Source organism: Natator depressus, chromosome 1 (genome assembly GCF_965152275.1).
Source record: "Natator depressus isolate rNatDep1 chromosome 1, rNatDep2.hap1, whole genome shotgun sequence".
NCBI lineage: Eukaryota > Metazoa > Chordata > Testudines > Cheloniidae > Natator > Natator depressus.
Window position 1 is genome coordinate 131760634 of NC_134234.1, and position 15682 is coordinate 131776315.

The 15682-nt window shown below is 42.6% G+C and overlaps 1 protein-coding gene across 3 annotated transcripts in view; it reads right to left on the reverse strand.

Annotated features, from left to right (window-relative positions):
• The window catches only part of ARHGAP6 (Rho GTPase activating protein 6), a 510558-nt gene that overhangs the window by 56718 nt on the left and 438158 nt on the right, over positions 1-15682 (reverse strand). For all 3 annotated transcript variants that reach the window (XM_074966643.1, XM_074966664.1, XM_074966655.1), the window contains exon 4: positions 537-793. In XM_074966643.1, the coding sequence (XP_074822744.1) occupies positions 537-793 (257 nt within the window). The remainder of the gene's footprint in view (positions 1-536; positions 794-15682) is intronic.

Consider the following 15682-nt stretch of genomic DNA (forward strand, 5'->3'; position numbering starts at 1 on the left):
ACATGGTATATCCTACTGTTATTTTCACTAACTTTTATAGTGAATTTGATTTACTCTGAGGTATGTGACATCTAAATCAGGCCATAATGATTTTTACTAGTGGATGCTAATAATTGAATTAATTTCTGCTTTTTGGACTCTAAATTAGAATATGAAAACCTATGAACATCAGTCACATATGTGTAGTCCATCTACCATCACCAGTTGAAAAAAATACACGTGGTCAGGGCCTGCAGAACTGGACAGGCCAATCTGAACCAAAGTGGAGGAAAACCGAAAGTCTTGTATCCCTTATGGTGTTGTAATAATCATGCAGTGTCCATCTTGTCCTCTCCTATCTTGTTCCCAGTTGGGAAAGCAGGCTGACTATTAAGATTACAACTTCCACCATTAACAAGGGCTGGCTCGAACCACAACCAGCTTTATTTAAATGTGGTCAGAAACCATCATGCACAAGTTTAATTTTTGGTGCTGACCAGAGCCTGAGGCCCCAGCAGGTTCCCCAGTGTGCATTAAGCTGTTACAGGTAAACTTACCCTTCTCCTGGCACGTGGTGCTGGCTCTGGTGTGTTAGGGGAAGTGGATTCATTTGGTGTTTCCGAGGTCGAGCTAAGAGATGAGTTACTGCTTGAGAGTTCTTTGTTCTGTCTTTTAGTTCCAAATGGTAAGAGAGAGGCTACAAAGTCTGACACATCTTTCTGCTCTTCTCTCTGAGAATCCTGCTTAAGTTTGTAGGCCCGGTCATTAGCAATCACTTGGGACAAGGGCATTCCAAAAGCCTGGGGTACGAATTCTGCAACAAGAACAGAATTATTTATTTGTTAAATTTGTTTCACTTTATACCAAACTTGTAAAAATAGCAATCATCCCAAGACTCTTGATGTCTTTGACAACTTTCAACTACCTTAATCTCATTAAGGTAACTGCTCCCTCTCAGTAATAACTCCCAGATAACTATGTACTAGCTGCACAGTGTAGAGGAAGCATAGTCTGTGGTTAAGGCACTATAATAGGCTTGCTGGGAAACTGGATTCTGTTCCCAGCTCTGTCATGTACTCCCTAGGTGACCTTGGAAAAATCATTTCAGCCTAGTCTATACGCTTAACTATGCTGGTATAGATAAAGCAGTCTGACCCCCATGATGTGGACGCAGTTATACGAGTGTAATGGTACTTTATGTTGCTATCGCCATTTCTATATGGAAAGAGGAATAAGCGATACTAGTATAAGGCATCTTTATACCAACATAACTGCCTCTGCACTGTGGGCTTTAACAGTGTGTGAGGGGAAAAATATCTTCCCCCCTAACAAACATAGTCATACTAGTAGAAAAATGGCAGAGACCAGGCCTTAGCATGAAATTTTCAAAAGCACCTAAGATGTTTTGGCTAAAATGATCAGCAGTGAATTGGTTAATAACATTGTCTTTTAAAGTGTCATTATTAAGCTTTAGAGCTACGAGCCATTTGAGATTAATGGAGTCAGTTCACTTGTCTATTAGAGCTATTGGTTCAGTCTGGTTTCTTAAGTTATGTAAAACTGTGCATCTAAACAGAAAGTAAAATGTTTATTAAGTCTTTGAGACCAATTCATCCCTGGTGAAAGTGGATGCAACTCTAAACACTAAAGTCATTGGCTTTGAACCCATATATATCGGAGCTGAATTTGGCACACAGACAACACAAACAGGGATGCAGAGGAAGCAATTCCAGCTTCAGAAACAAAGGACAAGCAGAAATTCCTATAAATGCATTTTCTGTCACACTTTTTAGAAATACCCTTCCTCTACCAGACTTCCTGTTGGGATCGAATGCCCAGCTGTATTATGTAGAACACCTTCATAAGTCTTAGCATTTTCACTGAGATTATAACAAGGCATTGGAAAAAAAAAAGTGTACTCCCTGAATCTTGAATTGAAGCATTATTGTATTATCAGACCTAAGGAGACAAGAGACTCTTTTTTGCTCCGGTTAGAGTCATCATCACTACACTTTAGAAGTAAAGCATGCTAGGACACAAACCAATTTAGTGGCCAGACTAAACCAAAATTGGGAAGCTGATTCACTCACATCAAGTGAGTTTGGAGGAGACCAGTACACTGAATGACATCTCAAAACAACTTGCTTTTAATTTAGAACAAGTAAAAATATCACAACAGAATATTTAAGTGTTAATCAAGCAGTAAGTAATGTTACTAATTCTAAGAGATCAAAGAACCATGAGTCAGTCCATCCTTCACCCCTAAATGAATAATAATAAGATTTTAAAAATAAACACATGGTATTGTTTTGGGTTGTCTTCTGATTTTTTCTCATTTAGGGACCCCAATTTGGAGGCAATTATTTCAGGTTGAAAGTTCAACTTTAAAATGCACACACACTAACATGGACCTCCCTTCTGCTGTTTAATGGAGGACTTCATTTAGCCAATCATAACACCTATGGTCGTGGAGCTGTCATTCATTCTTTTCCCGGTTTCTATCTCTATCTCTCTCCTGTCTCCTCTTCATTTCCCCAACCCCTTTCATGCCCCATCAGACTCCTGTCCCCCACATTCTCCTTCCTCTCAGTACTCTCTCCTCCTGACTTTGCCTCCATGCTGCCCGGGTTCCCTGCCTCCAAATTGTTCTCTCTGCTCCCACAGTGACCCTTACACTGTGTCATTCTACTGTATCTACAGTGTCCTCCTCCACCTTCCAACTGCCTCCTATATTCAGCTGTCCCTTCACTTTTCTGGGGAAGATCATGGAGAAATTGGTGTTAGACCAACTCCAGCAGCAAATGACACCTTCCGATTTTGGGCTCCCAGTCAGTCACGCTTGGGATTTAGATGCGATATGGAAAGAGCACTGATCTCTTGCCCAATGATCTCCTGGCTACGGAGGTCAGATGATACTACTAGCTCTACCTCGACACTGTTGATCATGGAGTGCTACTAATATGAATTTGGGACCTTGGCTGGGCTGGATAGAATTACCTTAAAATGGCTCCACTCTTTCCTGGTCACAAAAGGTACTCTGGGGCAACACTCTTCCTCCTCCAGGACCGTTGGTTGTTGAGTTTGATCGTGTCACCCCACCTGTTCAACATGTATGTGCAGCTACTAGGGGAGATTCTCAAGAGCTATGGCTATTGTGCCATCAATAAACTGATAGTAGTCTACTGTATGCCTTCCTCTCAGAAGATCTTAACCACTTATCTGATTTCTCAATGTGTGGCAGAGGTGGGGACCTGGATGAAAACCAGCTGGCTTGGGTTCAGGCTAGATAAGAGAAAAGTGATGCTCGCTGGCAATAGGAATCACTTTAAAGAACCGGCAAAACCAATAAGTTCACCCTCTTTTGAAGAAATTAATCTGCCTATTATCAAACTGGCTCACAAGCTCAAGGTCTCATTAGAGCAGCAGTAATCGGAATATATTTTTCTTTGCTAACCAAGAGATGGTGCCTGTTACTCTCAGATGCAGACCCTGCAGTCATCCATGCCTGTGTTACATCAAGGCTAGACTAGTCTAGACTAGCCAGTCCTCACTTACAGACAGCCCCCCAACCTGAAGCAAAGACTCACCAGCAACCACACAACAAAAACACTAACCCAGGAACCTGTCCTTGCAACAAAGCTCGATGCCAACTCTGTCCACATATTTATTCAAGTGACACCATCATAGGACCTAATCACATTAGCCACACTATCAGAGGCTCATTCACCTGCACATCTACCAATGTGATATATGACATCATGTGCCAGCAATGCCCCTCTACCATGTACATTGGCCAAACTGGACAGTCTCTATGCAAAAGAATAAATGGACACAAATCTGACATCAGGAATCATAACATTGCAAAACCGACAGGAGAACACTTCAACCTCTCTGGCCACTCAGTAAAAGATTTAAGGGTGGCAATTTCGCAACAGAAAAGCTTCAAAAACAGACTCCAAGGAGAAACTACTGAGCTTGAATTAATATGCAAACTAGATGCAATTAACTTGAGTTTGAATAGAGACTGGGAGTAGCTGGGTCATTACACATATTGAATCTATTTCCCTATGTTAAGTATCCTCACCTTTTTGTCAACTGTCTAAATGGGCCATCTTGATTATCACTACAAAAGTTTTTTTCTCCTGCTCAAAATAGCTCATCTTAATTAATTAGTCTCTTACAGTTTGTCTGGCAACTTCTACCTTCTCTGTATGTGTATATATATATATCTCTTCTTACTATATGTTCCATTCTATGCATCCGATGAAGTGGGCTGTAGCCCATGGAAGCTTATGCTCTGATAAATTTGTTAATCTCCAAGGTGCCACAAATACTCCAATTCCAAAAGTGCTGGTTTTGATCTAAGCAGCCCTATGGTTAAGATCTATTGAGATGTTTGAGCTATCAGATTTAAATACCAGGAATACAGGGCTCATAACAACATATGCTTAAAAATGAGCCTTCAGCTCAGTACTCACCACTCCAGCCAGTCAGCAATTGATATTAGCTAACGTACTGAGATTTGTGATTTGTGTACTGAGACATACTGTGGTTTGAGTTGCGATTTGGTGTATTGAGATTTCATGTACTTTGGATTGAATCAGCAGTACATTAATGCAAACTAGGGAACTTTTAGTGCACATTTGCAGGGTCCACCCAGACACTTATTGCACGGCAGGCTGGAGCGCTGTAGATTCACTCCCCGGCTTTTTGCACAATATAGACGTTGCCTAAACTGCTTGAACTAAAACATGGCTACCTACTTTTCCGTAACTATTGTTCTTTGATATGTATTGCACATGTTCATATCACTAGAGGTATGTGTGTGCCTCGTGCACAGTTGGAAATTTTCCCATAAGTAGTACCCATCAGGGAAGCATGAGCGCCCGCTAGTGCATTATGTCACTGCATGCAGGTATAAATGGCTATGCTGACCCTGACCCCCCTCAGTTCCTTCATACTGGAAAAGACTCTAATATAGAGGGGAAGGAAGGCAGATCATGGAATGGACATGTGCAACACATCTTGAAGAACAACAGTTACGGAAAGGTAGATAACTATTTTTCTTCTCTGATGGCACATGTCCATTCCGCTATAGATGACTCACAAGCAGTTCAAACTGCAGGTGGGTTCAAATTTACTTGAACAGGGATTGTAGGACCACCTGCCGAAATCGGGCATCATCTCTAGATTGATGAGAGATGGCACAGTGAGAGTCAAATGACCAGTTTGCTGTCCTAGAAGTGTTTTCTAGGAGTAGATGAGCCAGAATGGCCATAGAAGTTGCCTGAGATCTGTGCAATATCAGCCAATCAGTAGCATAAATGAATACAGCAAGAAATCCAGGAAGAGATCCACTGTGTGGGTGGCCCTTTATTCTGTCTGAAACTGCAACAAAGAGCTAAGACAAAGACCTGAAAGGCCTAGTCCAATCCAGATAAAATGCCAAAGTTCTTCTAACATTTAGAGTATGGAGATTTTCTTCCCCTTTACTTGAATGAGGCTTTGGGAAGAAGTTGGTACTGCTTGATTAATATGCAAATTGGAAACCACTCTAGACAGGTATTTTGGATGAGGTCAAAGGAAAACCTTGTCCCTACAGAAAAGTGTATAAGAACGCTCTGATTCTGAAGTCTGCAGCTCCCCTACTTTCCTGGCTGAGGTTATAGCAACAAAGAAAGCCACCTTCATAGACATGCCTAACAGAGAACAAGTTGCTAGCAGCTCAAAGGGGAGACCCATCAACTTGGCTAGAACTAAATTTAAACACTGTGGTACCAGGGTGTGAACCTGGGGGTATGATCTGAGCAAGCCCTTTAGAAATCTGATGGACACAGGATTTGAAAAAACTGACTGGTTATCCATGGGAGGGTGGAAAGCTGAGATAGTTCCCTCAGAATCCATTTGGCAGCTAAGAGCTAACCCTTGTTGTTTCAGAAACAAAGATAGTCCAAGATATGGTAAATCAGAGCCATAGCTGGGAGGACGCCTCTTTGTATGGGCCAAATGGAGAAGCTTTTCCATTTAGCAAGGTAAGTAGACCTAGTTGAAGGCTTCCTACTATTTAGCCAAACTTCCTGCACTCCCTGAGACTCTAGAGCAAACTCATTCTGAAGTTGTCATACTTGAAGCATCCACACTGTCAGATGGAGGGCCTAACGGTCAGGATGAAGGAAGCAGCCATGGTCCTGGGAGATCACATCCACATCTCTGAGGAGCAACAGCAGAGGTCTGACTAATAGTGCTGGCAGAGTTGAAAACCAACCTTGACAGATTCATGCAGGGGCTATCAGAATAAGATAAGCAGAATCTTGCTTGATCTTGGACAAGACTTTGAGCAGGAGCAGAACCTGCAGGAAAGCATACAGCAGACCTTTTGATCAGGATAGCAGGAAGGTATCTGTCAGTGAAACTGCACTATGATCGACTCAGGAATAAAAAAGATTACTTTTTTTGTTGTTGCTTTTGTTGCAAATAGGTCTACCTGGGGAGCTCCCCACAGCTTTAAAATGGACCTGATCACATCTGGTTGAAGAGACCACTCGGGGTGACCTGCAACAACCTGCTCAGGAGATTTGCCAGAGTGTGTTCAAGGTACTGTGTATATAATGTCTTCTGCAGTTTCCACAGTATGCATCCGATGAAGTGAGCTGTAGCTCATGAAAGCTCATGCTCAAATAAATTGGTTAGTCTCTAAGGTGCCACAAGTACTCCTTTTCTTCCTGGAAGATAAGCAACTCTCAGGTTGATAGACCTGGCAATGTAGGCATTCCAAAGGAGGATTGCCACTTGGCATAACTTTAACTAAAGCCCCACCTCCAGCCTCTTGTTTGTTTACACAGAACATGGCTGCTGTGCTGTCTGTGAGTACCAACAAATTCCATCCCTTGATATGTGGAAGGAACACTACACAAGTTGAACAAATGGCCTGAAGCTCCCTGCTATTTATTTAGAGACTTAGATCCTGAGAAGATCAAAGGCCCTGAGTGTGAAGCGGACCTAAGCGAGCTCCCCAACCTAGATCCAATACATCTGTGACTAGAGTGGGTGACTGTTGTGGTGGGGCAAAAAGAACTCCCTCACAAACATTTGCAGGTTCTTTGAAGACACCAGTCCAGGGAGGACAAGACCTGAGCAGATGCCTGAACCACCATCTCCATGTGACGATGAGCCTGTGAGCACCCCGAGCTGAGCAACCTGTAGTTCTCTGAGGTGTAGCCTGGCATGCTGCACACGTAAGTGCATGCTTCCATGTGCCCTAGACGTTTGAGGCAATTCCAAACTATAGTGACAGGGCGTGCCTTTACATCTTGAGCAATGACCCACATTGTTTGGAACCTCTGCTCCGGCAGGAAAGCCCTAGTCTGTGTAGAGTCCATGACTGCCCAAATGAATTCTATTCTTTGAACAGGTGTCAGAATAGATTCCTCTGTATTGATTAGGAGCCCCACCATGTTGAAAGTGGACTGAATAGTGGCTATATTGGAGAGTTCCTGAGACCTGGACTAGTCTCTCACTAGCCAGTCATTCAGATAAGGGAACACATGGATTCCTGACCTTTGCAAGAAAGCTGCTACTACAGCCAGACATTTTGTGAATACGAGAGGTCTGCTGACAGGTTGAAAGGCAGTACCGTGATCTGATAGTGGGATCCATTGACCATGAATCTGAGAAACTTTCAGTGGCTCTGGTGAATTGCCAAGTGAAAATAAACATCCTTTAAAGTTGAGAGCAGCATAGCAGTCCCTGGGACCTAGGGAAGGGATAATACTAGAGTAACAATCTGGAATTTTGTTTTCTTTAGGAACTTGTTTAGCTGCCTTAGAAATAAAATGGGCCTGCGATCCCTCTCTGCCTTCAGGATTAGGAAGTAACATGAATAAAATCCTTTCCCTCTGAATGACATGGGAACTTCCTATATGGCCCCCATGAGAAGAGACTGGATCTCCAGAAGTAGCAGACTCTTGTGAGAGTGGTCCCTGAAGAGGGGGGATAGAAATAAATTGAAGGGTGTATCCCAGTTTCACCATGCTTTAAGACCCACTGATCTGTGGTGATACAGGTCCACACACTTAGGAAGTGGTATAGGTGATTGGCAAAAATTGAGGTGGAGAAAGATGGTAGTCTGGTAAGTGGTTGACTACTGTCAACCAACAGGTCAAAATGATTGTTTAGAGGACCCAGTTTGCCTGAACTGGCAGTTGCAGAAGAGGATGCCTCTTATAACTTCTGCTCCTCCTTTTGGACAGATCTTGGGTATGCAGTGAGAAGGACTTAAATCATTGGGACTGCTGTGGGAGGAACTGTTTTTTTTTATGTTGCCAGTGTATAAATCCCCAGAGACACAAGGGTCATGCTTGAATCCTTAAGGTTATGAAGTCTCTTATTTGTCTTATCAGTAAAGAGTAGGGGGCCTTCAAATGGGATGTCTTGAATGATTTGTTACACCTCCTGGGGAATACCTGTCCACTGCAGCCAAGATGAACATCACATAGTGATGGCGGAAGCTATACCTTGAGCCATACAGTCCACCACCAGGCTCACTAGCAATGTTGGTTTGGCAACTCAGTTGCCTGCCTCCACCATTGCAATGAACTCCTGATTGTCTCACCAAGAAGCTTGTCTTTGAACTTCAAGATTTATCCCAAAGGCTGAAATCATATTGACCCAGCAGAGCCTCTTGGTTCACAATCCTAAACTGTAAACCTCCTGTGAAATAAAGCTTCCTGACAAACAGGTCCAGCCTTTGTGCTTCTTTCCCTTTCAAGGTAGAGGCCTGATGTCCCTGTCTCTTTTTTTCATTGGCAGCAGCATCTACCAGGGAGTCTGGAGGAGGATGGTTATAGAAATGCTCAAAACCCTCTGAAGGGACATAGTATCTTCTCTCCACACTTTTAGCACTGGGAGGCAGGAAAGATGGAGTTTGCCATAAAAACTTGACAGGTTCCAGGATAGCCTCATTAATAGGGAGAGCTACCCTAGAATGTCCTGAACAAGCTAAAATGTCCATGAGCCTGTGTGATCTTTCCTGTACCTCTTCTGGTTGAACATCTCCAGCTACAGCCACCCCCATCAGCAACGCTTGATGAGCTCTGGAATGATCAGGAGCAGGACTAGTAGACTCAGTCACCATCCTCTCATCAGGCAATGAAGAAGAAGCTAAGCATTGTTGAGGAGGTCCCTTCTCCAATTCCTCCACAGGAGAGTCCCTGAGCACACTGTTCCACCTGCACGTCCCAGTATGGGGAAAGGGAACACAGTGACCTTGCTGCAGATGCTCCTGGCACCTAGACGATATAGAAGAGCAGGAAAGGAGTGGAGAGACTTTAGAATGTGGAAAGAAGAACCAGAGGGCCACTGATATGGAGGCAGGACCCGGCTATGTGCAGGCCATGGTCCTGGACACTACAGTGCAAATAAGCAATGGTCATATAAACACCATCCTATACCGGAAACCTACTGACCACTATACTTACCTACATGCCCCCAGCTTTCATCCAGACCACATCACACGATCCATTGTCTACAGCCAAGCCCTCAGATACAACCGCATTTGCTCCAATACCTCAGACAGAGACAAACACCTACAGGATCTCTATCAAGTGTTCTTAAAATTACAATACCCACCTCGGGAAGTGAAGAAACAGATTGACAGAGCCAGAAGAGTACCCAGAAGTCACCTGCTACAGGACAGGCCCAACAAAGAAAGTAACAGAACACCATGAGCCGTCATCTTCAGCCCTCAACTAAAACCTCTCCAGCGCATCATGAAGGATCTACAACCCATCCTGAAGGACGATTCCCCACTCTCACAGACCTTGGGAGACATGCCAGTCCTCGTTTACAGACAGCCCCACAACCTGAAGCAAATACTCACCGGCAACTACACACCATACAACAAAAACACTAACCCAGGAACCTATCCTTGAAACAAAACCCGTTGTCAACTCTGTCCACATATCTATTCAAGGGACACCATTATAGGACATAATCACATCAGCCACACCATCAGGGGCTCGTTCACCTACACATCTACCAATGTGAGATATCCCATCATGTGCCAGTAGTGCCCCTCTGCCATGTACATTGGCCAAACCGGACAGTCTCTACGTAAAAGAATAAATGGACACAAATCAGACGTCAAGAATTATAACATTCAAAAACCAGTCGGAGAACACTTCAACCTCCCTGGACACTCAATTACAGACTTAAAAGTAGCAATTCTTCAACAAAAAAAGTTCAAAAACAGACTCCAATGAGAAACTGTAGAACTGGAATTAATTTGCAAACTGGACACCATCAAATTAGGCCTGAATAAAGACTGGGAATGGATGGGTCATTATACAAACTAAAAAATATTTCCCTATGATAATTTTCCCCCTACTGTTACTCACAACTTCTTGTCAACTGTTTGAAATTGGCCACCCTGATTACCACTACAAAAGTGATTTTTCCCCTGCTGATAATAGCCCACTTTAATTGAATTGTCTTGTTAGAATTGGTAAGGCAACCCCCAGCTTTTCATGTACTCTGTATATCTATCTTCACTGTATTTTCCACTCCATGCATCTGATGAAGTGGGTTTTAGCCCATGAAAGCTTATGCTCAAATAAATTTGTTAGTCTCTAAGGTGCCACAAGTACTCCTCATTGTTTAAACAGCAGGGGAAGCCAGCACCATCAGGTTAAGTAATAATCTAGCTGCCTTGAAAGGCTTTGGTGTAGAGGACACCAGAAAGGGCTCTGGGGTCTGCGGTACCAAAAAATGCACTTCAGGGACTGGGCTCCACAGACCTTTCCTGGGCTCCAGAGTCAGTAATCCCTCTGGGTTACAGACTGTATCTGGGGATGTCTCCTCTTTGAACACACCTCCAAGTCCTTGCCTCCGCTTGTTGCCTTCACTGTAGACTTCAAAAGCCCTGGTACCTAGTCTTTGGGAGACTTATGCTGTCTTTTCTTAGGTACCGACGATGAGGATCTGCCTCTAGGCTCAATTAGAAGAGGGAAAGCACTCTTAGCCAACTCATACTTGCTCGGTTCCCATTCTGAGTGGGAAGGTTCCAACAGCGGGCAAAGCGCAGACTCCTTAAGGTGGTACTTTAGTCTGGCAGCACTGTTCTTTTTCAATTGGGCTTTGAACCCTCTACAAATGTCACTCACATGCACCTCTGCCAGACACGTAAGGAAGCTGGGGTGTGGGCAGCTCACTGGCATAGACTTATTACATGAGTGACAGTCTTTGAAGCCAGGAGAATGAGGTATTAGTCCAGAACCAAGCTCGGTATCCAACTAGGAAACCACTCTAGAAAATTAATATCCTAAACTTATTCGTATATCTAAATATGTACAAACACACTACACGAGATCAAAAACTGATTATAAGAGGGAAGACGTGGAGGTACAAAGATCAGAGCTCCAACAACCGTCACTGGTGGTAGGAAGGAACTGAGGGAGATTGGGGTCAGCGCAGCCCTTTATACATGTGTGTCGTGGCGCCAGGGACCAGAGGGCATTTATGCTGCCCGATGGATACTGCTCAGGGAAAAATCTCTGACAACTGTGCATGAGGTGCGCACACACCTACAGTGGAATGGGCATGTATCGATCACTCGAAGAAGAATTAAATTCAAGTGTCTGAGGACTGGAGGCAGGGTGAAACTCTGGCTTCACTGAAGTCAATGGCAAAACTCCTACTGACTTCAATGGAGTGAAGTGAAGATTTCACCCAAGGTTTTCACCCAAGTGAGGGATCTGCAACTGGAACTTTTCTTGCTGGTCTGAGATCATAAGGCCTTGATTTGATTTGATTTGATTTAGTCAGCCTTTTTCTGTGGGAAGGATTTTGATTTTTTTAAATGAAGAGTCCCTGAAGTTCTTAGTTGACATAAGTCCAAACATGACATAATGTGGTTTTTAAAATTGCTCAGATGCTTAGAGATCACAAGAGGCACGTTTTAGAAATGTAATAAAACAAAACGCAGTAGGGCACAGACAAGGCCTGAAACAAAAATACTATAATGAAAAAGAAACTTTTTGTATTTATTATGGAACTCTTCTCTCCTAAGAATATGCCAAGGCATACTGACAACATTAGAGTGAATTATTACTGAAGCAGCTTAAGTGTAAACAGTAAGAAAATACTTTTAAATTCACAGAAAATGGGTGGAAAACAAGCATGGAAGAAGAAGGTTTCCAGAATTTCTGGCTGCAAAGACAAATCAAATATTTATTCACAGAAGTGCTTTTTCTCTAGAAATAACCAGCAATCCACCACAAACAGCCTCTTTGGGGTTCAGGAGGCTGAATTGCGCCCTAAATGTTTACATTCCACACAGAAACAAAGGCAAATTGGATAATTCTCAGTTGCTGAACAAACCAAGTTTAAAAGTTTCATGGTCCATCTCTAGAGTTTTCTGAAAGCATAAAATATTTAAAATAAAACAAAATGATCATACCATATTCCAAAGACTTAAACTCCCGCAATGATGTCACCATGCACGTACCTTCTGAATTTTATTATGTGGTTCTAGTTAGCGTTCAAGGAAAATACTTCACTATTTGTTTTTAAGAGGAGGCTGTGGGAGAGGGAGCGAGGAATCAGCTCACTGATAAAATCTTGCAGGAGAAATCCTTTCGAAGAGGCATCTATCTCTGGAATGCAAGGGTGTACAGTCAAAGAAGGGATGCTTAAACTAACACCCATATCACTGTCTAAAGACAGATGAACGGCTGTTTCTCCTGTCATCAAAATTAGAAGTGAATTTGTAAGGGAACAGGATCTCAGCTGTCAGCATGCCAGGCATCCCATTCAGACCAACGCTGACATTTTATTACTCCCCCAGACTGAGCACTCTCACTGTCAGCAGCAAAACAGAATGTCTGGAAAATGCTTAGATGGCCAGAGTAACTATAAATACAAGAAGATGGAGAAGAGAAAGACGATGACACTGGTAGAAGCTGAAAACACTGACTACAATATTTGGGTGGGGTGCTTAGTTTTTCACATCCAGCAAGATTTGTTGTACCCTGCTGTGATGAGTCATTCAAACAGTAAAAACAAAGAAAAAAGGTACTTAAGTTTTTGAGCCTTTTCTCTTTTAATTAAATGATGACAGATGTAGCTATCAAAAATGACAAAACACTGATATAAATCTGACTAAAGAGCAGTCTTTTGCTCCCTGTGATGACTTTAAAAAACACTGGGATTTATCTGGCTACTGATACTTTCACTCATGCAGAAGTGATAGATAGATAGATATAATCTGCTGTTAAGTGAATAGAACAAGATCTGATCCTGAAATATCAGTGATTAAATCACACAATACCCCTGTACAATATGTATTATTATGCCCCTTTGATAGATGAAGCTAGACTGTACCTCTAGGGTATAGCAATTTGTTGAGGCTAGTGCAGGGATGCACCATCTGGGAGAAATCAAGGAGAGGACGCACCTCTTGGAAAAACAATCCTTCCCAAGCCTGCTTCCCACAGTGTGCCTGCCCTGCCCTAATGGCTAGCCCAGAGGGAGAAGTACCCGAGGGCGGGAAGCAAGGCCCCACCTTCTCCCTTCCATTCGCTACTCCTTTTCAGGTACTGTTCATCCCTGGTGAAACACAGAGGTAACTGTCCTTGGGCACCTCAAAATGCAGGGTCTGCAACTGAGGCAGGCTCTGCACAGGGGATGCTCCAGGGAAGGGAAGGCTCTTTGCACTGACATAAAGGCCAGCCATAATCTAGCCCATAACGGGTATTCTGGAAACCTTGACACATTGCTCTATCTTTGTTATTTCCTTACTTGCCCTAACTTTGACCCCTTCTCAGCCCTGAAGAACCAAGCTACTAGCCCAATCTCTTAGGCAAGCCAGCTGGGTCACTAGTCGCAGGAGAACTTGGGACAAGTAACCGTGAATGAGTGAGTGGTTGTGACCCGTTTGTGTGAGTATGCCCACATCCACAGAGCTGAGTGGATTTTTGTTTTGAATCAGTTGCCCGGTACTGGAAGACATTCTCTTTATAAAATAAATGGTAGAAAGGCCTGTTAAAAAAACATCATGCAAGAGATGGGGATGGCTATTGTTCTTGTAGGCTGGGGGGAGCTGCAGAGCAGAACACTTCTGTTCAGGTGAACACACTCCAGAGGTGGGACCAGGATCCTTATGGTCTCCTGGCCCTTTGTCTACATTATTGCCTACCTATCTGCCACCTCCATCAATCCAGCAGCCTCTGAAGGAAGAAGGGAAAATAGGAACTCTGTGGCTCATGTAGAACAGGATATTTTTCCCACACGTTTGTTCCCCTGTATGTTATTTTTTGCAGGAGTGGAACATATAGGCTTCTGATATTAAACTTCAAGATAAGAGTGTTTGGAAGGGTAAAGGGGTGTTAGGAGAGACATGTTTGAAACGTACGTGCATAAGAATGGTTATACTGGGTCAGACCAAAGGTCCATCCAGCCCAGTATCCTGTCTACCGACAGTGGCCAATGCCAGGTGCCTCATAGGGAGTGAACTTAACAGGTAATGAGCGAGTGATCTCTCTCCTGCCATCCATCTCCAACCTCTGACAAATAGAGGCTAGGGACACCATTCCTTACCCATCCTGGCTAATAGCCATTAATGGACTTAACCTCCATTAATTTATCCAGTTCTCTTTTAAACCCTGTTATAGTCCTAGCCTTCAGCCCAAAGGGAAAAAATAAGAAATTAAAATCCATAGAATCAGCACAGAAACAGGTAAAAATGTGTAGTTAAAGTTATTATAAGTATTACAGAATACCAGGAAGTAAGTAAAAACAAGAAGGAATAAGAGAAACAATATGTTGCCCTTTGCTGATGGTAATGATTCAGCCCTACATAGCAAGATGCATTCAAAAAAACACGTCCAATAAAAAACAAAAATCCAGCCTAAGAGATGCTAACAGAATGGAAATTGTTGGCAGGTAACATGCTACAGCTAAAAAAAAAAATCTTAAGAACAAATACCTTATATAGATAGATAGATAGATAGAAAAAATATTCATAAGTATCTAAGCAGTACTGTAAGAGCCTGCCAGAGTCAGTGATTGGATGAAATAAACTTTTACACAATAAAGAAACATTTTAAAAGGCTAGAGTGATGCAAAGAAACAAAATGATATTGTTTAAATAATCTTTTTCATGGTGAAATACGGGGGAAAGAGTTATCCTAGGGTAAGCATTTACATGTAACAAAAGTGAGAAGCTATCTTTTCATAATAGATAGAAAGAAAGAAAGAAAGAAAGAAAGAAAGAAAGAAAGAAAGAAAGAAAGAAAGAAAGAAAGAAAGAAAGAAAGAAAGAAAGAAAGAAAGAATTGAAATAGCTCTGGAAGTAGAATTCTGGAAAACAAAAGTTTTTGATGGTACTATAGAAGTAATTGAACCATTATCAAAATAGATAATTCATATTTACGGTCAGTTATTAAACTAGAGAATAGTACACCGACTAAAGGAGAACAAGTAGGTGCAATTTATTTAGGGCTTGTCTACATGGTGTGTTAATGTGCACTAATGTGTCATACTGCTGGTCTACACTAAAAGTTCCCTACTGCACATTGACATAGTACTGTGACCTATATCAACACACACTAGGGAACTTTTAGTGTGCACTGGCAGGGTCCACACAGAAGTGTGCAGTGGAATTTGCATCCCAGCTGGTGCACACTAATGCACTATACAGCGTAGACAA